This window comes from Lepidochelys kempii, chromosome 23 (assembly GCF_965140285.1).
Source record: "Lepidochelys kempii isolate rLepKem1 chromosome 23, rLepKem1.hap1, whole genome shotgun sequence".
Lineage (NCBI taxonomy): Eukaryota > Metazoa > Chordata > Testudines > Cheloniidae > Lepidochelys > Lepidochelys kempii.
The window spans coordinates 15,376,663-15,399,799 of record NC_136402.1 but is presented as its reverse complement, the minus strand read 5'-3'; the positions used below and the strand labels follow the sequence as shown (position 1 = coordinate 15,399,799).

The window sequence follows — 23,137 nt, the reverse complement described above, 5'->3', positions numbered from 1 at the left end:
TGCCTCCTATAGATCCCCCCCTCCCCCAGAGACATTGCCCACCCCATCTCCTCCCTCATAGCATCCTTCTCCTCCTTGCCACAGTGGGAAGCCAGGTCTTTGTGGCCCCTCCAACCCTTGGCCTCTCTGCTGGAGGGAGGGGGATGTAGCCCAGTTTGGAAGGGCAGGGTGGGGATCTGAGAAGAGGGTGCCTGGGAACGAGCCTGAGAACCAGCAAACTCGTTACATGCATGAGCCACAGAATGAGAGGGGGGGAAAGGCCATGGGCCGCATTACCATCCCTGCCTGGAGGCCCTTTTAAATCCCTGCCCTGTGTTCCTGTCCCCCACCCCTCACCATTATATGCCCAAATTTCATTTCTAAGCCACAAATCTTTTAATCTCCTCCTTGATTCCTACCTTGCAGGCAGCTGCCAGTCCCTGGGGAGCTGGGGATTGGGCAGGGAACAAGCCACAGGAAACCAGATCCTCCCTTTGTCCAGATTTGGGGGGGAGGGGGATCCAAAGAGAACAAACCCCTACCCTACCCACCAGCCACAGAACCAGGTTAACTAGGCCTGACAGAACGGGGGCTTGCCAGGGACACTGCGAGGGGCGTGAGCTCTGGGGCAGTGGAACCAGCCCCCTATGGGTCCGAGGGATGTCCAGGGAGATCCCGGGGGCTGCGGCTCAGAGTGGAGCACAGAGGGGGCTGACAGGCAGTGGGCGGGGCCCAGAGCGGGATGGGGAGCCCAAGGATGTGGGGCAGGAGCAGGAAACATGATGTGGAGATGGGCCCCCAACACCCGCTGCGCCAGGCAGTCACCCCAAAACCCAGGAGTCCTGGCTCATCTCCCCACACCAACCACTGGACCCCATGTCCCTCCCAGAGCCAGGGAGAGAACCCAGGAGTCCTGATTCACACACGCACACCCCCACCACTGGACCCCACACCCCTCCTAGAGACAAGAAGAGAACCCAGGAGTCCTAGCTCCCAGCACCCCGCTCCCCTCCCAGCACGACACGTCAGAAAGGAGCCAGAGGCACTGCGAGTTGGATAAATACCTTTTATACTGAACTGCGGCACTCAGCCGGGCTCTTCACATCCGGACACAGAGCTGGGTGCTCAGAGCGGGGGCTGGGGGGGGGCGTACTTTTGGACCATGGGGGTGAAAGACTCAGACCAGGGCTGGGCTGAATGAGGGAACGGGGGGGGGGGCAGGTAGGGACCAAGAACAGACCCCCCCACCCCCCCATGGATTGGAGTGGGCTCATCTCAGGACAACAGCTCCCCTCCCTTGGAATCCTCTGATCCTGCAGGAAGGGCTGGGAGCCCGGACGCCTGGGTTCTCTCCCCAGCTTTGGGGGAGTGGGCTCTGCTGAGTAGAGCAGGGGGCCCTGATTAACGGGCTGCTCCCTACGGCTCTAAGCACTAGACCCCATTCCCCTCCCAGAGCCAGGGAGAGAACCCAGGAGTCCTAGCTCCCAGCCCTACCCCCACCCCCAACCACTAGACCCCACTCCCCTTCAGGTGCTGGGCAGAGAACCCAGCAGTCCTGGTCCCACCATTCTCTTCACCTCTTCCGGGTGAACCTTTGCCCCACACCAAGCCTGAGGCTGGGAAGAGGGTGGAGGGTGGGCCAGCCTGGGGATTGTCTGAGACTCCGATACCCTGGGCCCCAGCCCTGGACCATTGGGGGGGGGCACAGGTTGGGAAAGCTGCGGGGGATTGGCCTAGTGCATTACAGCTGTAAATATAGATGTGTAGATATATGTACTCCATGCACCAGAGAAGGGGGTCTATATGCTGCGGGGGGGCGTGTTAAGGGGAGACTGAGGAAGCTGCAATTGTCCCCCCAACCTTCAAGCTCTCTCCCCGCCCCCAGGGTTATGTACAGGTTCAAAGCTATTTAGTGCAGGGGGCCCACGCCCCCGGCAGTCAGGGCCGGTCCCGAAGCCCCAGGGTGGTGCTAGGGGATGCTGGGCTGCAGGGGGATCAGCAGGGGGCGCTCTTCCCGAGCAGGCAGGGCTGGCCCCGAAGCCCCAGGGTGGGGCTAGGGGGCGCTGGGCTGCAGGGAGCGGGGGCTCGATGGGGGCCCTCTCCCCTTGCTGTTGGTGCCATCTGAAATCCAGCCCGCGGTTGCGGTTGGGTGTGAGATTCTCTTTCGTTTCCTGTCCCAAAAACTTCTTTTGCAGATTTGCTGCATAGCCATTAAAGAGGGGCGGGCGAGGGGTCCCCATACACCCAGCCCCTGCACCCAACCCCAGAGGCTGCATTTCTGTGCACACAACCCGGGCGGAGCGGGGCTCAGACCATGTGGGGGGTAGATCGGGGGGGAAGCACTCAGCTTGCGGGCAGGTTAAGCCATGGGGGAGCCGGTGGGTCAGACCATGGAGATGGGGGAGGTGGGGGGGCGCAGCGAGAGGTGCACGAAGTCAGGGTTGATGTAGGTGAAGCCCTGGAATTCGCTCTGGTCCAGCCCCGCCATGACCAGCTGGTCCGGGGGGGTCAGCGCGGGCACCGCCCGCGTGAAAAACTTGTCAAAGTTCTCGCCACTCCTCCCACACTGGGACGGACAGACGGAGATGGCCCGAGAGAGGCAGACGGACAGCGAGACAGATCCAGACAGGGACGGACAGACAGCAAGACAGATGATGGAGTGGGAGGGAGAGAAAGAAGAGCTGGGTTATTTCCTTTGGCCCCCACCCCTTCACTGTTCCCCCACCCCAGCCCCACTCCCTCCGGCTCAAGACCCTAGTGACCCCCCGCCTCCCCCACACAGCACCACCTCCCTGTGGTCACATCGGGCTGGGACAGAGCCACTCCCCGGGGGTTCCCCTAATCGCATCAGAAGACACATGTTCTATTGGGACCCCCGATTCCCTGTAGGGCCCCCACCAGCTCTGTGGGAGGGGGTCACTCTCCAGGCAGGGGGTACATGGAGGATAATGGGCGGGTCACTAACTGGGTGGGGGGTGCAGGAAGCGGGATGGGAGGTCGTTCACCGGATGGGGGTGAAGGGCGGTTGGATAGGAGAGTCCACTCTCCAGGAAGGGGTTTGGAGAGCAAGGGCGGGGTCACTCTCCAGGCAGGGGTACATGGAGTGAGATGGGGGGGTCACTCACCGGATGGGGGGTAAAGGGCAGTGGGATGGGGGGTCCACTCTCCAGGAGGGCATTTGGGGAGCAGGATGCGGGGGGCACTCACCAGGCAGGGGGTGCAGGGCGGTGAGATGGGGGGGGTCACTCTCCAGGAGGGGGAACACGGAGTTGGCTGCGGGGGGCACTCACCGGGCAGGGGGTGCAGGGCAGTGGGATGGGGGGGTCACTCTCCAGGAGGGGGAACATGGAGTGTGCTGGGGGGGGTCACTCTCCAGGAGGGGGAACACGAGTGGGCTGGGGGGGGGTCACTCTCCAGGAGGGGGGGTGAAGGGCAGTTAGATAGGGGGGTCCACTCTCCAGGAGGGCATTTGGGGAGCAGGATGCGGGGGTCACTCACCAGGCAGGGGGTGCAGGGTGGTGAGATGGGGGGGTCACTCTCCAGGAGGGGGTCACTCTCCAGGAGGGGGAACACGGAGTGGGCTGGAGGGGGCACTCACCGGGCAGGGGGTGCAGGGCAGTGGGATGGGGGGGGTCACTCTCCAGGATGGGGAACACGGAGTGGGCTGGGGGGGGCACTCACCAGGCAGGGGGTGCAGGGCAGTGGGATGGGGGGGGTCACTCTCCAGGAGGGGGTCACTCTCCAGGAGGGGGAACATGGAGTTGGCTGTGGGGGGCACTCACCGGGCAGGGGGTGCAGGGCAGTGGGATGGGGGGGTCACTCTCCAGGAGGGGGAACATGGAGTTGGCTGTGGGGGGCACTCACCGGGCAGGGGGTGCAGGGCAGTGGGATGGGGGGTCACTCTCCAGGAGGGGGAACATGGAGTGTGCTGTGGGGGGGTCACTCACCGGGCGGGGGGTGAAGGGCGGCGGGATTTCCAGGCGCTCCAGGCTCTCCCAGTCCATCCAGCGGAAAAAGCCGTGTTCCCGGATGTCCTGCTCCCCGGCCGGCCCCGAGCCAAGGCGTTTCAGGGGGTGCTTGGTAAGGAACTGGGGAGGGGGAGACACGGTGACATCACCATCACGGAACTCCCAGACCAGCTGATGCGCCCCTCTCAGCCCCTTGAGGGGGGAGTACCCTCCCCTCACCCCAACTTGCACCCCGACACAGCTTCACCCCAGCCTGCCCCTCCCCCAGAAATTGGGGGGGGTCATAGGCCAGGGTGGCGCCCCCCCCCAGGGGGTCACTCACCCCTTTGCAGATGGAGACGGCCTCACGGGACAGCGATTTCGGGTAGGACACCGTGTGCTCCATGATCGCCTGGAACAACTCGTCCTCGTCCTCCCCATCGAAGGGGGGCTGGGGGGAGAGCGGGTGGGGGGGGTCAGAGCCAGTCCCCCCCCCAAGGGGATCTTCCCCCCCACCCCAGAGCGCTGAGGCCAGGCAGTCCCATCAGCCCCCCCCCCCAACCCACGGTGGAGTACTAGCACCAGGATTCACCCCCAGCCTCCCCCACATAGGATCTCTGCCCCCAGCCCCACCACACACACAGTTACCTGCCCTGCTAGCATCTCATAGAGCAGCACCCCGAAGGACCACCAATCCACCGACTTCCCGTAGGGCTGGTAGGCAATTATCTAGGGCAGGGAAAAAGCGGGGGCAAGTTAGGGGGCTCCTACCCTGTGTCACAGGCCCCCAACTCCATGCTGGGTGGGGAGGGAAACATATTATGACAGAAGAAACTCCTCCCCACCCCACACAAGCCATGAGCTACAATGTCCTACACACACATGCATGGAGGGAGACTTTAAAGGCACACTGCCCCTTTAAGAGTATCCCCCACCTGGCATAGCAAGCTGGGATTTGGGGGAGGAGAACATCTGCAATGGGGGGGGGCAAGTGCTAAAGCACAGGAGGCGGGGCCAACCTTGCTAGAGCCTCTCCCATTGGTTTATCCCTTCCCTGCTCCCAACCCTAGGAGGTAATGTGGGGGGTGGGTAGGAAGAAGTCACTGCCAGGAGACCAGCCCCCCAAACAGCACACACGCTCTGTGTCACCCTGTACCCCACCACTTTTTCACTATTTGCATATGGCTACGTTATATTTTGTACAAAGCATGCCTTGTGAGGGATCATTTAAAAACTCATAATCTGCTGAACATCATTGTCTTGTGATAATGTGTGAACCAACAGTGTATCTGCAGTTATAAGATTTTACGATACGATTATTACTGAAACTTGTTGTAATTCAGGGTGACACCCACAAGCCAGTTTCTCAGAGACAAAGGCACACTGGCTCATTGGAGCCATTACTTGTTTATTCGGACATTCAGCAGAAGCGGGGGAAGGTACAATTCATATGAAGAACTGATTGCACTGCCCATATGCCAGGAAGCTGCCTAATCCCATGACTCAGCAAGGACTTTTCCAGCGCAGGGGGTTGGAGCGTAAGAAGGGAGAACACACAACACACAAATGACCTCTCCTCTTCACCTTACATCTCTCTGCTCATAACGCCAATGAATACCGGAAGTACACTGAACTGAGGCGAGTGGGTCTAACTGGAAGGCTTTGCACATGGACTGCAGCAGGTTTTCGGGGGGTGAGAAATCCGTTGGCTTCCTAATTTTATTTAGCTGGGTAAAGTTTAGGAATTAGCTCGCTGTTTTCTCTTTTATTTCTTTTGTAACCAATTCTGACTTTTGTGCCTTAAACACTTATAATCACTGAAAATCATCTATCTTCCTCTAGTTACCACATGCATAAGCATTAACTTTTCCTGGCGCCGGTGGGTGTTCGACCCCACCCCACCCCCGCCCCGACCCCACCCCTGTCCCGCCCCCTCCCACCTCCATTCCAACCTCTTCCCCAAAATCCCCACCCCAGCTCCACCCCTTTCCTGCCCCTATTGGTCTCCTTCCCCAAATCCCCGCCCCGGCCCCGCTTCTTCCCTGAACACGCCGCATTCCCCCTTCTCACCCCTCCCTCCCAGCGCTGGCTGCCATGAAACACCTGTTTTGCGGTGGCAAGCGCTGGGAGCTAGGGGGAGAAGTGGGATGCAGCGCGCTCAGGGGAGGAGGCAGAGGGGCGGGGAGCTTGGCTGCCGGTGGATGCAGAGCACCCACAAATTTTTCCCCGTGGGTGCTCCAGCCCCGGAGCACCCACGGAGTCAGCACCTAAGACCACCCGTGTTTTATCCTTGTATCGAAGCCAGTGTGTTTCGGCTGAAGCGCTCGGGAAATCTCTCCTCAGGTTAACAAAGGTCCTGGTGCATCTTCGTGGTCCTGGTGCATCTTCGTGGCCCTGGTGCATCTTCGTGCACCATTTCTGGGGGCAGTGCCGGAGGCACAAGTCTGGGGTGCAAGGCTGGGGCACGGGTGGGCGTCGCCCTGGCGGAGCCGTCATGCAGCTCAGCTGGGTGCGACTTTGCATCCCGACGGCTGCGGGTGAGCAGAGCCCCGAGAGGCCGCTAGTCTCCAGCAAAGCAGCGTGAGAGGCACCATGGAGAATTAAAGGGAGAGGACAGTTCAACAGTCCAGATCGTACCCAGGGGGATGTCGCCCCCCCGCTCCCACCCCCAACCAGTCCTGGCTCCTGGGTTCTCTCCCTGGCCCTGGGAGGGGAGTGGGGTGTAGCAGTTAGAGCGGGGAGGGGGGGCTGGGAGCCAGGACTCCTGGGTTCTCTCCCCGGTTCTGGCAGAGGAGTGGGGTCTCGCGGCTGGATCGGGGGTGTTACCTCCGGGGCGATGTAGTCAGGGGTCCCGCAGAAGGTCCGGGTGGTCACTCCGGGGAAGATGTTCTCTTTGCACATCCCAAAGTCCGTGATCTTAATGTGGCCCTCGGCATCCAGCATCACGTTATCCAGCTTCAGATCCCTGTGGGGAGAGACAGGGCTGGGCTCTTGCCTCTAGGGGCCGCCAGCTCCCATCCGGCCCCAGGGTGGGTGGGGAGCCGAGACTGTAGCTAACAACCCGGCAGAGCCCGTGCCCACTCACCGATAGAGGATGCCCTTGTTGTGCAGGAAGAAGAGGCCGATGGCGATCTCTGCAGCGTAGAACCTACAAGCCCGGGATGGGGAGGGAGCCGGGGGGGGGGGGGGGGAAGGGCACAGAAGAATCAAAGGTGACTAGCAAAATCGGTTCATCACCTTCAACGTCCCTTCAATGTCTTCGCTGCTCCACGGCCACAGACCATTTCACGGGGACCCCTCGCCCGGCGCTGGGATGCGACCACCTCTGGGGTGGGGTGCAGGGGCTGGTTATATGGGGCCTCCCTCCGTAGCACCGAAATGCAGCCCCTCTGGGGTGGGGCATGGGGGCTGGGTATCCGGGGACCCCTCGCCCGGCACGGGGATGTGGCCCCTCTGGGGTGGAGTGTAGGGGCTGGGTATCCGGGGACCCCTCGCCTGGTGCTGGGACACGGCCCCTTGGGGGCGAGCTGTACGTACATGGCATGAGGCTCCTTGAACTTCCCGACCTGCTGGATGTGGTACATGAGGTCTCCGCCATTGACGTACTCCATCACGAAATAGAGCCGGTCCTGGACGGGGCGGGTGAGACGGGGCCATGGGGGGCAGAACAGACCCACAGGTCCATCCACCCCAATGTCCTGCCCCCCCGGATCAGCCCCATGGTCCCATCCACCCGCTTCCTGTCCCTCTGGATCAGCCCCACAGTCCCATCTATCCCTTTATCCTGCCCCCTAGATCAGCCCCATGGGCCCATCCACCCCATTGCCCTGCCCCCTCACTTGATGCCAGTCAGCTCTTTGTTTTTGGGGAACCAGGGCGCAGTATCTAGCCTGTCTGACTCATGAAAGACACCCCCCCCCCCCACCAGTCTCTTCTTGAACCAGAACAGATCAGAGAAAAGGCTCGCAGAGAGCAGTGAAGGGCATTGGGAGACACACCTAGACCCCTCCTGACAAGATTAAGACATCTCCATTAGCATACAGAATGGAAAACAGAGACAACTCCCCTAGCCTCATCTGCATGAAAGATGGGACAGGGATTAGCATAAAGAATGAAGAACAGAGAACCGCACTGAACTCTGGGACCAGAAAAGCAGGGATCGCACTGCATCATGGGAATCTCTGCTCCAGATGTTAATGAACGTACGAGAAGACCCAATCCCAGTTTGACCCCCTGGGGTTTTGGGGGTGGCCAAAGGGCACGGGCCACATAAACCTGCCTACATGCGGCCTGCGGGTGCTATCGACCACCCCCGACCTAAGGGAGGATGTGAAACTGGAAGGGCCTGGTGTAACTCCTACCAAGGAATGGGAGAGATGCTGGGGCATCCATGGGAACCTTGGTGGCTTCGAACTTCCCCAGGTCACTGGCTAAAGTGACCCCGCTCAGTTCGATCTCAAAGCGGGGGGAGATGTGAAGAAGTGGGACTGTTCTTAATGGTTCCTCTGAATAGTGTGGGGGTGCCTCAGTTTCCCCTAGGCAGTTCTTAAGTATCTAGGTGGTGGGATAAGGGTGTATGATGTTGCAGAGCCCTAGAGGGCAGGTGTGTGCAGGGGTCTGGACACAGAGAATGGCCGACACCCTGTCTCCTGGCAACTGATGGCCTGGGCCCTTCCCGCCTGCAAGGTGAGAGCTAAAGGGCTGGAGAACAAAGGAATCAGGTGACCTCCTGGGTGGGAAAGGGGAAAGCCCAGAGGAGGAGGGGCTGGAGGGAGTTTTAGTTTGGGGCTGGCTGGGACATGGAGTGAAGGGCAGACGGGGTTGTCTGGCTCACTGCCCCCCAAAATGGACCCGGCTGAGGGTTCCTGTTCTCTGTACCTACAAGCTCTGTGTTAGACCATGTCCCTGTGGTCTAATAAACCTTCTCTTTTACTGGCTGGCTGAGAGTCACGTCCGACTGCGAAGTTGGGGGGCAGGACCCTCTGGCTTCCCCAGGACCCCGCCTGGGTGGACTCGCTGGGGGAAGCGCACGGAGGGGCAGAGGAGGCTGAATGCTCCGAGGTCAGACCCAGGAAGGTGGAGCCGGGGGAGCTGTGTGTCCTGCAGACAGGCTGCTCCCAGAGAGGAGACTTCCCCAGAGTCCTGCCTGGCTTCGTAGGGAGCAGATCCAGAGCATCGCCCGGGGACTCCGTGACAAGTGACAACCTATGCCTGCACACACCCAGCTCAGCAATTATCAGACCAATTCTAGTAATAAATCTTTGATGGAGATCCAAAATACTGAAAAAGGAACAGGAATGCTTGTGGCACCTTAGAGACTAACAAATTTATTTGAGCAGAATACTGAATACAGCTTAGTTGCATTGTGAGCTCCCTGGAAGAAACCACCACCCATAGCCAAGAGTGATCAGCTCCTATTGTCTAGCCTAAAGAAAACCCTTAAGTCATCAGTTTACCTATAAACAAATCTCTTGTTCTCCCTTGAACCATTGTATTTTCTCTACAAAAATCCCTACTCACCCTCCAGTCAGTGCTCTGATGCATGGACCCAAACTGTATCAGATCCACTGGGACTCCATCATCTCCTGACTGAGCATGCTGGGGGCTCTGCCTGTCTCCAGCACTCAGGACCCCCACCACCTGGGAACCCCAGATTCCCCTTTCTCTCTCTCTCTCTCTCTGTTTTCCTTTCTGCCTCAGGTATTAACCTTTACTAATGAATGTTATGTTGGTTTAGGCTCTCTTTGTGTAGTTATCACTATTATTCAAAAAAAATAACTTTTATGGTTAAGCTGGTTGCTTCTCTCTCTCTCTCTCTCTGCACTTTACTCTTATATGTTTTTTGCTTCCCCCATTTCCTCTGTCGTGACGCCTCTTTTACCTAAGCGAAAGATCCCTGCAGCGTCCCAAAATACAGTGGGGTTTGCTCCTCCGGTGGGTTACTACCCGTACAATTGTGACGTGAAAGTGGGATAGGGAGGTGGTAAACCTGTGGCACATAAGGGGGGCGGAGGGGCCAACTGAGAGTGGTTAACCCCACCCACTGAGTCCAGGGACCTACGAGGGGATCAGCTGGAGGGCGCGCATTGACCCGGTCTGCTTAGACGTGGGGGGGGGGGGGTGTGTTTCTAGGGCTGGAGGAACCGAGTCCTGGGGAACCAAGGTCCTGCAGGGTAGCTCCATTGGGAGGGGACTTGCAGAAGGAAGGAGGAGCGTGCCATGTGAACACACAAGCGGCAGACTGATAAAATTACAGAAAAAAAAGAAACCCCGCCACGCCCCAAAGAGTAACCCTAATAAATCAGGTTTCAGAGTAACAGCCGTGTTAGTCTGTATTCGCAAAAAGAAAAGGAGTACTTGTGGCACCTTAGAGACTAACCAATTTATTAGAGCATGAGCTTTCGTGAGCTACAGCTCACTTCATCGGATGCATATCGTGGAAACTGCAGCAGGCTTTATATATACACAGAGAATATGAAACAATACCTCCTCCCACCCCACTGTCCTGCTGGTAATAGCTTATCTAAAGTGATCATCAGGTGGGCCATTTCCAGCACAAATCCAGGTTTTCTCACCCTCCACCCCCCCACACAAATTCACTCTCCTGCTGGTGATAGCCCATCCAAAGTGACAACTCTTTACACAATGTGCATGACAATCAAGTTGGGCTATTACCAGCAGGAGAGTGAGTTTGTGTGTGTATGGGGGTGGGGGGGATGTGAGAAAACCTGGATTTGTGCAGGAAATAGCCCAACTTGATTGTCATGCACATTGTGTAAAGAGTTGTCACTTTGGATGGGCTATCACCAGCAGGAGAGTGAATTTGTGTGGGGGGGTGGAGGGTGAGAAAACCTGGATTTGTGCTGGAAATGGCCCACCTGATGATCACTTTAGATAAGCTATTACCAGCAGGACAGTGGGGTGGGAGGAGGTATTGGTTCATATTCTCTGTGTATATATAAAGCCTGCTGCAGTTTCCACGATATGCATCTGATGAAGTGAGCTGTAGCTCACGAAAGCTCATGCTCTAATAAATTGGTTAGTCTCTAAGGTGCCACAAGTCCTCCTTTTCTTTTTCCTAATAAATCAGCATATCCCAAAGGAACAGGCATATCTGGTAACACCCGGATCAGCCCAACAGGCCCATCCACCCCGGTATCCCGCCCCCTCCCTGCCCCCCTGGATCAGACCCATGGGCCCATCCACCCCTGTTTCCCGCCCCCCCGGCAGGGTACCGTGGTCTGGAAGGTGGAGTGCAGCTGGGTGAGGAAGTGCGGCCGGTCGCTCAGCGCCAGGACCCGCTTCTCCACCATGGTACATTCCACATCGTCGTCCTGGATGATCACGTCCTTCTTCAGGATCTTGATGGCGTAGAGCTCGTCCGTGCCCCGCCGCTCGGCCAGCATCACCTGGGGGGGCCACAGCCCTGAGCCAGCCAGTCCCTGCCCTGGGGCCGGATCGGGGCCAGTGCCCCCTAGAGGGGAAAGGCCCCATCCCCTGCCCCCTGAGCCAGCCAGTCCCCACCCCGGGGCTGGGTGGGAGCTGGCGCCCCCTAGAGGGGAGGGGCCAAGTTATGTCTCTCTCCAGGACATCCAGGGCCACTGTAAGACCACAGCTTTGGGGGGATGTGCAGGGAGAACGCCTTCCCGAGAGCGACCTCCCCGACCTTCTGCAGCAGCCCCGTCGACATCGCCCCCGCTCCAACCACCAGACCCCGCTCCCTTGCCAGAGCCGGGGACAGAACCCAGGCATCCGGGCTCCCAGCCCCCACGGCTCTAACCCACTAGGCCCACACTCCCCTCCCAGAGCCAGGGAGAGAACCCAGGTGTCCGGGGCGCCCTCACCTTCCCGAAGCTGCCCTTCCCCAGCACCATGAGGAAGTTGAAGTCGGAGATGTGGAAGCGGCTGGTCCCAAAGAAGCTGCCGTGCTTGGAGTCCGTGGGGCTGGGGGTGGGCGAGGGGCCCGGGCCGTGGCGCACCTTCTGTGGGGGGCAAAGATGGAGCACGGTGAGCGGCTAGCCGCAGCCTTAGGGGGAGGGGGAGCAGGTCGGGGGGAGGGAAGTTGGGGGGGCAGGGAGAGGTGGGTGGAACAGGGGCGGGGCCCCGGGGAAGGGGCAGAAAAGAGGTGGGACTGTGGGCGGGGCCACCAGCAGAAGAGGGGGAACAGTGGCAGGGCCGCAGGCGCAAGGGGCGGGGAGGCCTTCCCCCCACTCCACAACTTGCTCACCCCCCGCCCCCAACCACTGGACCCCATGCCCCTCCCAGAGCCATGGAGAGAATCCAGGAGTCCTGGCTCCCAGCCCCCCCTGCTCCAACCACTAGACCCCACGGCCCTCCCAGAGCTGGGGAGAGAACCCAGGAGTCCTGGCTCCCAGCCCCCTCCCCCCATCACTAGATTCCACTTCCCTCCCAGAGCTGGGGAGAGAACCCAGGAGTCCTGGCTCCCAGCCCCCCCCCCCCCGTTCTAACCACTAGACCCCATGCCCCACTGGGGTTGGCTTGAGGCTCTTTGCTGCCCTCTGCTGGAGAGAAGGGGAACTGCCACCCAGAGCATCACCAGCCTGGCCAGCCCCCCGCCCTCTGTGCCGAGGGGCCCCGAGCCCCAGGCGTTACCTGGTACAGCTCCAGGGGGTAGTTACAGGCCTGCAAGAGAGAGAGGGAGAGGGTCAGTGCCCAAACGCCGCGTCCCCCAGCCCAGGAGTCCCCACAGCTGCTGGGGACAGGGAGGGAGGGGGGCCGGACCGGGAATCTGTCCCCAGGCACCGGGGTTCATGCCCCGACTCCACAGTCATCTGGGCTTTGGGGGTTATGTCACCGCTGAAGGATAGGGTGCCTTTGTCACGGCACCCCCTGCCGAGCTCCCAACCTCGCTCCCTGCAGCTCAGCGCCCCCCCCCCGCCCCCAGTGCTGTACTCGGGCAACGGGGCCAGCACAGACTGCCAGCCCCCACCCTGGTCAAGCTGCCATCCAGTAACTAAACTGGCCCGACCCCGCTTTGCCAGCGGGACAGGAACAGGAGAGCTTTGGGGGAGGGGTTACCTCAAATTTCTGCAGCAGCTCACAATTTTCAGCATCAGCCACGGGGACATTGTAATACTCCCCTTCCTCCTGGTTGAGTAACTTGTACCTGAGACAGGGACAGAGACAGGCACAACACCGGGGGGGGGGGGAAGCAAGGGATGGAAAGAAAGAAAGAAAGAAAGAAAGAAAGAAAGAAAGAAAGAAAGAAAGAAAGAAAGAAAGAAAGAAAGAAAGAAAGAAAGAAAGAAAGAAAGAAAGAAAGAAAGAAAGAAAGAAAGAAAGAAAGAAAGAAAGAAAGAAAGGCGGGTGCAAAGAAAAAAAGTGAAAGTGTACAAAGGAGTTCAAAAGAGTGACAGTGAGCAACGAAAAAGTGAAAGTGAGAAGAAATAAAAGGTGAAAGTGAAAAGAAAGGCATGCAGAGAAAAGTGAAGGGACACAAAGAAAGTGAAAGGGCAAAGAAAGAAAAAGTGACGGGACACAAAGAAAGTGAAAGGGCAAAGAAAGAAAAAGTGACGGGACACAAAAAGTGAAAGGGCAAAGAAAGAAAAAGTGACGGGACACAAAAAGTGAAAGAGCAAAGAAAGAAAAAGTGACGGGACACAAAGAAAGTGAAAGGGCAAAGAAAGAAAAAGTGATGGGACACAAAAAGTGAAAGGGCAAAGAAAGAAAAAGTGACGGGACACAAAGAAAGTGAAAGGGCAAAGAAAGAAAAAGTGACGGGACACAAAGAAAGTGAAAGGGCAAAGAAAGAAAAAGTGACGGGGCGCAAAGAAAAACAAGTGCAACCATGTGCAAAGAAAGAAACATGGCGTGCACGTGTGCAAAGGAAAAGCGTGACAGTGCAAAGGAAAAGAAAGACATGAGTGCAGAGGGGACGCAGGTGGAAAGGCGAGAGGGGCAGGAACCGCCCGGGGAGGGAGCACGGGGACGCAGCCGCGCCGAGGCAGCCGGGCACAGCAGCCGGGCGCAGACAAATACCCAAACAGACAGAACGGTGGAGAGAGAGAGCGAGAGTGAGCCATGGGCCTGGCTTCCCCCCTCCCCTGCACGCGCCCCCCCCCCCCCCCGGGCGCAGCTCCCTCCCCCCTTACCATCCGTCCGCATGTCCCTTGAGCAGCTCCGACACGCCGAAGGACATGGCTCCCATGAAGTCATTGCGCGAGGTGCGGTCCCAGTCCCACACCTCGACGGACAGCCGCCGCTCCATGTCTCCCGGCATCAGCGTGCTGGGGGCGGGATTCAAAGGGAGGGGGATTAAATCACCCACCCAGCCACCTGCCCCTTTAAGTGGGGGTGGGGGAGAATGTTTGCCCTCTGGACAAGACGTGTGGATAAAAGCCCTACTACTGCGGCTGCCGGGGGGATCTCCGGGGTGGCCCGGACTGCGTTGGAGGAGCTGCAGGATCCTGGTTTATTTTGCGGGGGAGGAGGGATCATGGCTGACAGGGGGGCTACTGTCCCCCCAACCCCAGGAGACGAGAGGGGGCACTCTGGGTATATGGGGAGAGTACTTGGGCGGGGGGGGGGTAGGATGCAGACACCTGCAGGAGCTCCGGCAGGCCCATGTTTCATGGCTGTGTCCAGACACCCATGGGAGCTGTAGGGCCCCCATATCTCCTGTCCAGGCACGTACTTATGCCCACCTGCCCGCCCGCACCCCCCCTGCCCAGGGCACTCACAATAGGAAGGTCTCGTTCCACACGGGGTTCAGAGTGGATTTCACAGTCCGGGTTTTCTGCTTGCTCACGTTCTTGGGGTCCGGGATGAGCTTCAGCTTCACATAGGGGTCCGACAGCCCATTGGGGTCCATGGGGATGAGGTTCCGGGCCTCACCCACTAGGGGGGAGGGTCCACACATCAGCACGTGGCGCTGAGAGCTCAGCCCCTTCTAGGAGCAGGCCTGGGAGCCAGGACTCCTGCGTTCCATCCCCAGCCCAGACAGGGGAGTGGGGTCTAGTGGTTACCGCAGGGGTGGACTAGGAGCCAGGACTCCTGGGATCTATCCTCAGCTCTGGATGGGAGTGGGGTCTAGTGGTGAGAGCGGGACAGGGCTGAGAGCCAGGACTCCTGGGTTCTCTGCCCAGCTCTGGGTGGGGAGTGGGGTCTAGTGATTAGAGCAGAGGGCTGGCAGCCAGGACTCCTGGGTTCTCTCCCCACTGCTGACTCTGTGTTGTGCTGTACTATCCCATGTCCTGGCCCGGGGGCAGCAGGACCGTGGTGGTGGTGGAGGGCTGCATGCAGGGAGGTGTCGAGGAATCCCCGTTATGTAAGCACGGCTCGACGGGTTTCTTTCCACCTCCTACACACTCCCTCTGGGAGCGCGCGAGTGCGAGGGAGGGTGCGAAGGGGAGAGGAGGAGAGTGCTGAGCTGCAGAGCTGGGAATGGAACCCAGGAGTCCTGGCTCCCGCCCCCCCCCCCGCTCTAACCACTATCCCCCACTCCCTCCCACAGCCAGGGAGAGAACCCAGGAGTCCTGGCTCCCAGCCCCTCCCGATCCAACCCACCAGACTTAGGCTGAGAGCACCTGGCAGCACAGCACCCCCTGGGGCCAGCAGTGACCGCCAGGAGAGTGCCCCCATTGAGCCCCTCTCTCCCCCCGCCCGATCCCTGCCACCGATTGCAAAGCGAAATCAAAGTCACCACTAGGTGGCAACCTTAGCCACTAAAACAGGGATAGACGGGGATGGGGTGTGTGGGGAGGGAAGGACAGAGAGAGAGAGACGGGGATGGGGTGTGTGGGGAGGGAAGGACAGAGAGAGAGAGAGACGGGGATGGGATGTGTGGGGAGGGAAGGACAGAGAGAGAGAGACGGGGATGGGGTGTGTGGGGAGGGAAGGACAGAGAGAGAGAGAGAGAGAGAGAGAGACGGGGATGGGGTGTGTGGGGAGGGAAGGACAGAGAGAGAGAGAGAGAGAGAGAGACGGGGATGGGGTGTGTGGGGAGGGAAGGACAGAGAGAGAGAGAGAGAGAGAGAGAGAGAGAGACGGGGATGGGGTGTGTGGAGGGAGGGAGGGAGAGAGAGAGGCGGGGGGATGGATGAACAGATGGATGGACAGAGATGGGAGGATGGAGGGATAGATAGATATAGTGAAGGGGAGGGAGGGAGGGATAGATAGAGAGATAGAGACGGATGTGGGCAGGGGATTGGAGAGACAGAGACAGATGCTGGGGGAGGGGTTGGAGGGACAGACAGATGCGGGGGGAGGGTCAGATAGACAGACAGGCAGATGCGGGGGGAGGGGTTGGGGAGACAGACAGATGCCGGGGGGGGGGGGGCTTGAAGAGGCAGACAGACAAACAGATGCCGGGGCGGGGGGGGGCTGGAGGGAGGGACAGACAGCTGGGGGGGATTGGAGGGACAGACAGATGCTGGGGTGGGGTTGGAGGAACAGACAGACAGCTGGGGAGGTTGGAGGGACAGACAGACAGATGCTGGGGGGGGTTGAAGAGGCAGACAGACAGACAGATGCCGGGGCGGAGGGGGGCTGGAGGGAGGGACAGACAGCTGGGGGGGATTGGAGGGACAGACAGATGCTGGGGTGGGGTTGGAGGAACAGACAGACAGCTGGGGAGGTTGGAGGGACAGACAGACAGATGCTGGGGGGGGTTGAAGAGGCAGACAGACAGACAGATGCCGGGGCGGAGGGGGGCTGGAGGGAGGGACAGACAGCTGGGGGGGATTGGAGGGACAGACAGATGCTGGGGTGGGGTTGGAGGAACAGACAGACAGCTGGGGAGGTTGGAGGGACAGACAGACAGATGCTGGGGGGGGTTGAAGAGGCAGACAGACAGGCAGATGCCGGGGTGGGGTTGGAGGGACAGACAGACAGATGCCCGGGGGGGGGGTTTGAAGAGGCAGACAGATGCCGGGGCGGGGTTGGAGGGACAGACAGACAGCTGGGGGGGGGGGTTGCAGGGACAGACAGACAGCTGGGGGTGCCAGCCCTACGGTGCTACAGCTGAGGAGCCCCCTCTGGCTGGTGGAGGCTCTGAATCCCACACGGGCGCTCGGGTTTTTGCCTTGAACTTCGCTGTGTTTGGGGGGGGACGGGGGGGGTAAGTCAGGGATCCAAATTTGGGGCGATCGGAGCCAAGGCTCCCAAGGTGCAGCCCCCCCCCCAGCCTCTTTCCCAAGCTGATCCGTTCTAGCCAGGGCCTCGGTGCCCCCACCCCCCCAGCAGCCCCTCGTCATCCCCCCCAGCAAGAGCCCGGCCCCTGGGGGTGTCCGTGGGAAGAGCCGGTGGTGGCCAAACCCGAGGCCTGTGGGGAGCGGGCAGGGCCGGGCGCCGGAGCGAAGCCCGCGGCGGGCAGCGGCCCGGAGAAACCCCCTCCGGCGGCGCGGGGAGCGTCTACACCACGGCAGGGCCCCGCCCCCCCCCCCGTACCGAAGACGCGGATCTCCTCCCCGCCGAGCCTCTCGATGCGGAGCCGCAGACGGCCCCGGCGTTCGGTGTGATCCACCCCGCACAGGCTGGGCACACACTGCACGCAGCGCTTGTGCACACTCATCTCGCAGCCTGCGGGGGGCGCCAGAGAGTGAGGGGGGGGAGGGGGATCTCGCCCCTAGGCCGCCGCCCCCCCGCCCCGTGCAGCCCTAACGGCCCGCCCCTGGGCCTCGCTCCCGCCCCCCCACACCCCCCGGCCTGGCCCCCGCCCCCATCTCACGCCCACCCCCACACACCCCCCCGGCCTGGCCCCCGGCCCCATCTCGCACCCTCCCCCACACCCCCAGGCCTGCCCCCTGCCCCCATCTCGCCCTCCACACACACCCCCCCGGCCTGGCCCCCGGCCCCATCTCGCACCCCGCCACACACCCCCAGGCCTGGCCCCTGCCCCCATCTCGCGTCCCCTCCCACCCCCACCCCCAGGCCTGGCCTCTGCCCCCATCTCGCGTCCCCTCCCACCCCCAGCCCCAGGCCTGGCCTCTGGCCCCATCTCGCCCCCCCCACCCCCCCAGGCCTGTCCCCTCCCCCCATCTCGTGCCCACCCCCCCACCCCCCCAGGCCTGTCCCCTCCCCCCATCTCATGCCCAACCCCCACACACACCCAGGTCTGGCTCCTCCCCCCATCTTGCACCCCCACACACCCAGGCCTGGCCCCTGCCCCCATCTTGCGCCCACCCACACCCCCCACACCCCCAGGCCCACCCCCTAGCTGCTCAACCCTGCCCCTTCCCATCCCCCCACCTTGCTCCCGCCCCCCTGCCCAGCGTCCCGCCCACCCGCACTCACAGGAGCACTTCATGCCCTGGTGCACCAGCCCGTAGAGCAGGGAGCCGCAGTGGTCGCAGAAAGTCGGGCTGCTGTAGCTGTGTATCTTGAACTTGTGCTTGCTCCGGGGGTCCTGGGGGTGGGGGGGGAGAGCAGACAGATCAGAGCCCCCCCCAGCAGGTGAAGGGGGTGCGAGCTCACAGTCTGTGCAGGCACCGAGTGCGAGTTTGCACGGGGGGCGTGCAAGGCTAGCCGCACAGACCAGAGGTGCAAGCGGGAGGGTGAACGTTCTCACCCAAGGGCATGTCTGAGTGTGCCCACGGGAGCCGGCACGGGGAACGGGCCGGCCTGTGCCAAGGGAGGCAGGTGCACAAGTGTGTTGGAGTGTGCAGACATGAGCTTGCATGGGGTGTGCGCGAGTGTGTGTCCATGTGCACACTTAAGCTTGCCCAGAAGGCGTGGGTTTGTATGCATGTGCAAGGGATGTCAACATGAGCTTGCACAGGGAATTGCACACACGTGTGAGCGTGCGAACATGAGCTTGACTGGGGAGTGGTGTGCATATGCAAAGGACGGAGCACGCCCAAGTGAGCGTCAGCATGCCTGAGTGTGCACAACTTGCACCGATGGATACACAAGCATCTAGATGTGAACAAGTGAGCTTGAATAGGGTATACATGAGTGTGTGCAGATGCACACACGTGAGCTGGCATGGAGGGTGTGCATTTGTGAGGATGTGCAAGGGGTGTAAGCATGAGCTTGCACAAGAAATTGCACACAAGTGCGTGCAAGTGTGAGCTTGTATGGGGAGCGGGCATGCGTGTGCAAAGTGGAGAGCGTGCATGTGTGTGTCTAAGCATGCACATGGGAGCTTGCACAAAGGAATGCATGAGCATATCTGCGGGTGCAAATGCGAGTTTCCACAGAGCGGGTGCAAGCGTGCAGGTGCGTGCAAGTGGTGTGAATGTGAGCTTGCCCAGGGAATTGCACGAGTAGCTAGCACGGGCTGAGCGTGCAAGGGGGGAAGGTGAGCGTGCAGAGGGCCCTGCACAGGTGCCCAAAGGGGAGTTACACACGGCGAGCACGTGTGTGCGCGCAAGGGGTGGGAACACAACCGTGCACAAGGCTGTGTGTTTCTAAGCAGTATGAACGGGGGGGGGCAGGCGGGGGGGGGGCATGGAAGAGATGTGACTGCTAACGCCATTCCGGCATCCTTTCCCTCCCGCTCTCTTCTCCTCTTCCACCCCGCTTCCTCCTTCCCCCTCTCCAGGCCAAGGACAGTAGAATCTGGGCCATGCTCCGCCCCCCACTCGGGCAGTAAAAATAGCAGGTGAAATTGGGACACTCACCTGGGGGCCACGGGCTCCTCCCCCACCAAAGTATTTCCTCCAACGCCAGGGACAGAACCCAGGAGTCCTGGCTCCCTGGCCCCCATCCCCACTCTAACCGCTAGACCCCACTCCCCTCCCAGAGCAGGGGACAGAACCCAGGAGTCCTGGCTCCCTGCCCCCCAACCCCACTCTAACCGCTCGACCCCACTCCCCTCCCAGAGCAGGGGACAGAACCCACGAGTCCTGGCTCCCTGCCGCTCCCCCCAAACCGCTAGACCCCCACCCCACTCTCAGAGCCAGGGACAGGACCCAGGAGTCCTGGCAGCCATCTGTCACTCACGTCTGTCTGGGGTCCTTTCCCGGCTCCCGGGCATTCGAAGGTGACAAACTCATGGCACCGTTTGTGTACAACGAAGCTGCAGACTTGGCGGGGTGGGCGAGGGGGGCCAGACCGGGGGGGGGGGGAATAGAGACATTAGCAGAGCAAGCTCAGGACAGTAACAGTGACACCCCCCCCCCCGCCCCATTCAGACCTCTCCCAGAACCCAGATTCGGGGCAGAGAAATCCTGGCTCAACGGACCCCTAGACTCATAGGTTTATAGCACCTCCTCTCCGCTGTGGGGGGACGGGCCCCCCACAACTCTGGGACAGCCAGCACCAGAGGGACAGGCCAGCTGGGGCAGTGGGGGATGGTTCGGGGGTAGGGGTGAGTTTGGGGGGGGACAGCTCAGCATGTTGAGGGAAGGTTCAGGGTGAATTGGGGGGGCAGGGTTGAGGTTGGGAGGGAAGGTTCAGTGCGGTTGAGGATAAGTTTGGGAGGGATGTTTTGGGGGGTTGAGGAGAAGATTCAGTGGGTTTGGGGTGAGTTTGGGGCGAAGGTTCAGAGGAGTTTTGGGGGACAGGTCGGGGGAGTCAGACTGAGTTAGGGGGATGAGTCAGGGGAGTTGGTGGAGTCGGGGGGACAGGTCGAGGGAGTTGGGGTGAGTTGGGGGGATGGGTCAAGGGGGCGAGTCAGGAGAAGGCTCAGGGATGAGTCGGGGGGGTCGTGGGAATTGGGGTGAGTCGGGGGGACGCGTCGGGGGAGTTGAGGGATGGATCGGGGGAAGGCTGAGGGATGAGTGGGGGGGATGGGTTGGGGAGTCGGAGTGAGTTGAGGGGGAAGAGTTGGGGTGAGTCAGGGGGACGGATCAAGGGAGTTGGGGGGACGAGTCGGGGCGTCGGGGGAGTTTGGGTGAGTGGAGGGGCCCACTCAGAGGAAGTCTCAGGGATGAGTCGGGGGGGGGCAGAGGACAGCTTGGGGGGGTCGTTTCTCTCCCCTTCCCCCTCTCGCGGCATCTTAAGGCTCCAAGGAGCGAGTCGGGGAGATCTGGAAGACGGGTCTCCATGGAAACAGGCAGGAGCAGAAACCACAAGAGCCAGGAGCTGGGGGGGGCGGCAGATAGGACTTGGGGGGGGCAAGGTGTGGGCTTGACTCCCCCATGCATCCTGAGAGCCAGCCAGCCCCCCCATGCCACACAGGCTGCTCCCTGCTCCCACCACTAGACCCACAGCCAGGAATAGAACCCAGGAGTCCTGGCTCCCACCCTCAGTCAAGCTTTCTGCCCCGGGTGGGGCGTGATGGGGGCCCCCAGGGATCTGGACTGGGACAAAGCAAACTCATTACCTACGGGGGTGGGGATGCAATGAACAATCCCCCCTTGGGGACTTGCCTGATGGTTCCCATGGCAACGGCTCCCCCACATCGCCTCCCCCTGGCCAGCTGCACCAAGAAGCGAAGGGAGGAGGGGGTGTCCGGGAACCTGCTGCATCCCACCGCTGCCACCAGCCGCCCGGGCTCTGCCAGTCTCCCAGGGGGCTCCCCCCTTCCAACTGCCGAGGTTCCAGGGGGGACCCCGGTTCCCCCCACAGCCCTGAGCTCCCCCTGCCCAGGGTCCATCCAGCACCCTGTTGCTCACACTCCCGCCCCACATAGCCACACGCACCAGCCGTATCCTGGGGCAAATGCTCGCCCCCCGTCGTTCTCCCCACCACACACGCCGTGTGCACGCTCCCCCCATCACGACCCACCTTGACAGTGCCTCCTGCACACCCACCCCTGCACACACCCTAGAAATGCTGCACAACTTGGGGCCATCCCTGTGCACGCCCAGCCATGCTTGTGCCAACCTACCCCTTCCTTGTACACATCCTCCCGCCGCTCTGCTGCATTAATACCCAGGGTCTGCATGCACACCCCAACCCACACTCGGGCCAGTGTACACAAACTTGCACACACTCGTGCACATGCAGACACCACACGTGTCCAAAGCCACAAACTTGTGCATATACACACATGCACCTGCATACACCGGTGCATGTGTGCAAATGGACGTACGTGTGCAACCCCGGCATGTGTGCCAATTCACACACTAGTGCATGCCTCCTGCACACATGCAAATGCACACACCCCCTGCACCATTGTGCAAATGCATACACTCATACAGATGCACTCATGCAAATGCACACCAATTCACACGCTCAGCCACTAATCCCCCAGATCTGCACCCACCAGCTCTACCTTGCTGCACCAACACACACACGTGTGCAAAAGCTGACCCACTTGTGCCCACGGCCGACATGTCTTGCCAGTCGCACCAACAGTCTCCACATGGACCGACCCTCACCGGTGTGTAAAGGCACCCGCCGCCTAGCCTCTGGCCACGCACTTGTGCAAGGGCATCTGTGCCACACACCCCCATGTGCTATCTCGGCACCTGCACACCTGGCCCCACACCCTGACACACTCATGCACATCCCCAGCAGCTTGACACTAATACCTCACTTGCTCTTGCACACCCAGCCCCCAAATATGTCCACCACCACAGCCTCCCCCACATCACCGTGTACAACCCGTCACACTCCCCTCCACCCACCCCGTGTGCACATCCCCCCCCACCCACCCGTCACACACCCCTCCTCCCACCCCGTCTGCACACACCCCACCCACCCGTCACATCCCCTTCCACCCATCACATGTTGTGACGAAGTGGGACTGTTCTTAATGTTTCCTCTGAATAGTGTGGGGGTGCCTCAGTTTCCCCTCAGCAGTTCTTAAGTATCTAGGGGGTGGGATAAGGGTGTACGATTCTTGCAGAGCCCTAGAGGGCAGGTGTGTGCAGGGGTCTGGACACAGAGAATGGCCGACACCCTGTTTCCTGGCCACTGATGGCCAGGCCCTTCCCCCCTGCAAGGTGAGAGCTAAAGGGCTGGAGAACAAAGGAATCAGGTGCTCTCCTGGCCCGGGAAAGGGACAAAGCCCAGAGGAGGAGGGGCTGGAGGGAGTTTCAGTTTGGGGCTGGCTGGGGACATGGAGTGAAGGGCAGACGTGGTTGTCTGGCTCACAGCCCCCCAAAATGGACCCAGCTCAGAGGTCCTGTTCTCTGCACCTACATGCTCTGTGTTAGACCATGTTCCTGTCGTCTAATAAACCTCTGTTTTACTGGCTGGCTGAGAGTCCCGTCTGACTGCGGAGTTGGGGGGCAGGACCCTCTGGCCCCCCCAGGACCCCGCCTGAGCGGACTCGCTGTGGGAAGCGCACGGAGGGGCAGAGGAGGCTGAATGCTCCGAGGTCAGACCCAGGAAGGTGGAGCCGGGGGAGCTGTGTGCCC

At 60.7% G+C, this 23,137-nt stretch overlaps 1 protein-coding gene across 1 annotated transcript in view; it reads right to left on the bottom strand.

Moving 5' to 3' along the window:
- Positions 1–1,031: 1,031 nt before the first annotated feature.
- The window catches only part of PRKCG (protein kinase C gamma), a 27,967-nt gene continuing 5,861 nt past the window's right edge, over positions 1,032–23,137 (bottom strand). The window contains exons 3-18 of the mRNA XM_073321998.1: positions 19,830–19,912; positions 18,180–18,291; positions 17,334–17,465; positions 14,627–14,783; positions 14,039–14,173; positions 12,966–13,053; positions 12,540–12,569; positions 11,771–11,908; positions 11,162–11,335; positions 7,464–7,555; positions 7,012–7,074; positions 6,753–6,891; positions 4,575–4,655; positions 4,270–4,377; positions 3,927–4,067; positions 1,032–2,545 (exon numbers count right to left, since the gene is read on the bottom strand). Coding sequence (XP_073178099.1) covers positions 2,363–2,545; positions 3,927–4,067; positions 4,270–4,377; positions 4,575–4,655; positions 6,753–6,891; positions 7,012–7,074; positions 7,464–7,555; positions 11,162–11,335; positions 11,771–11,908; positions 12,540–12,569; positions 12,966–13,053; positions 14,039–14,173; positions 14,627–14,783; positions 17,334–17,465; positions 18,180–18,291; positions 19,830–19,912 — 1,856 coding nt within the window. The 3' untranslated portion in view covers positions 1,032–2,362. The remainder of the gene's footprint in view (positions 2,546–3,926; positions 4,068–4,269; positions 4,378–4,574; positions 4,656–6,752; positions 6,892–7,011; positions 7,075–7,463; positions 7,556–11,161; positions 11,336–11,770; positions 11,909–12,539; positions 12,570–12,965; positions 13,054–14,038; positions 14,174–14,626; positions 14,784–17,333; positions 17,466–18,179; positions 18,292–19,829; positions 19,913–23,137) is intronic.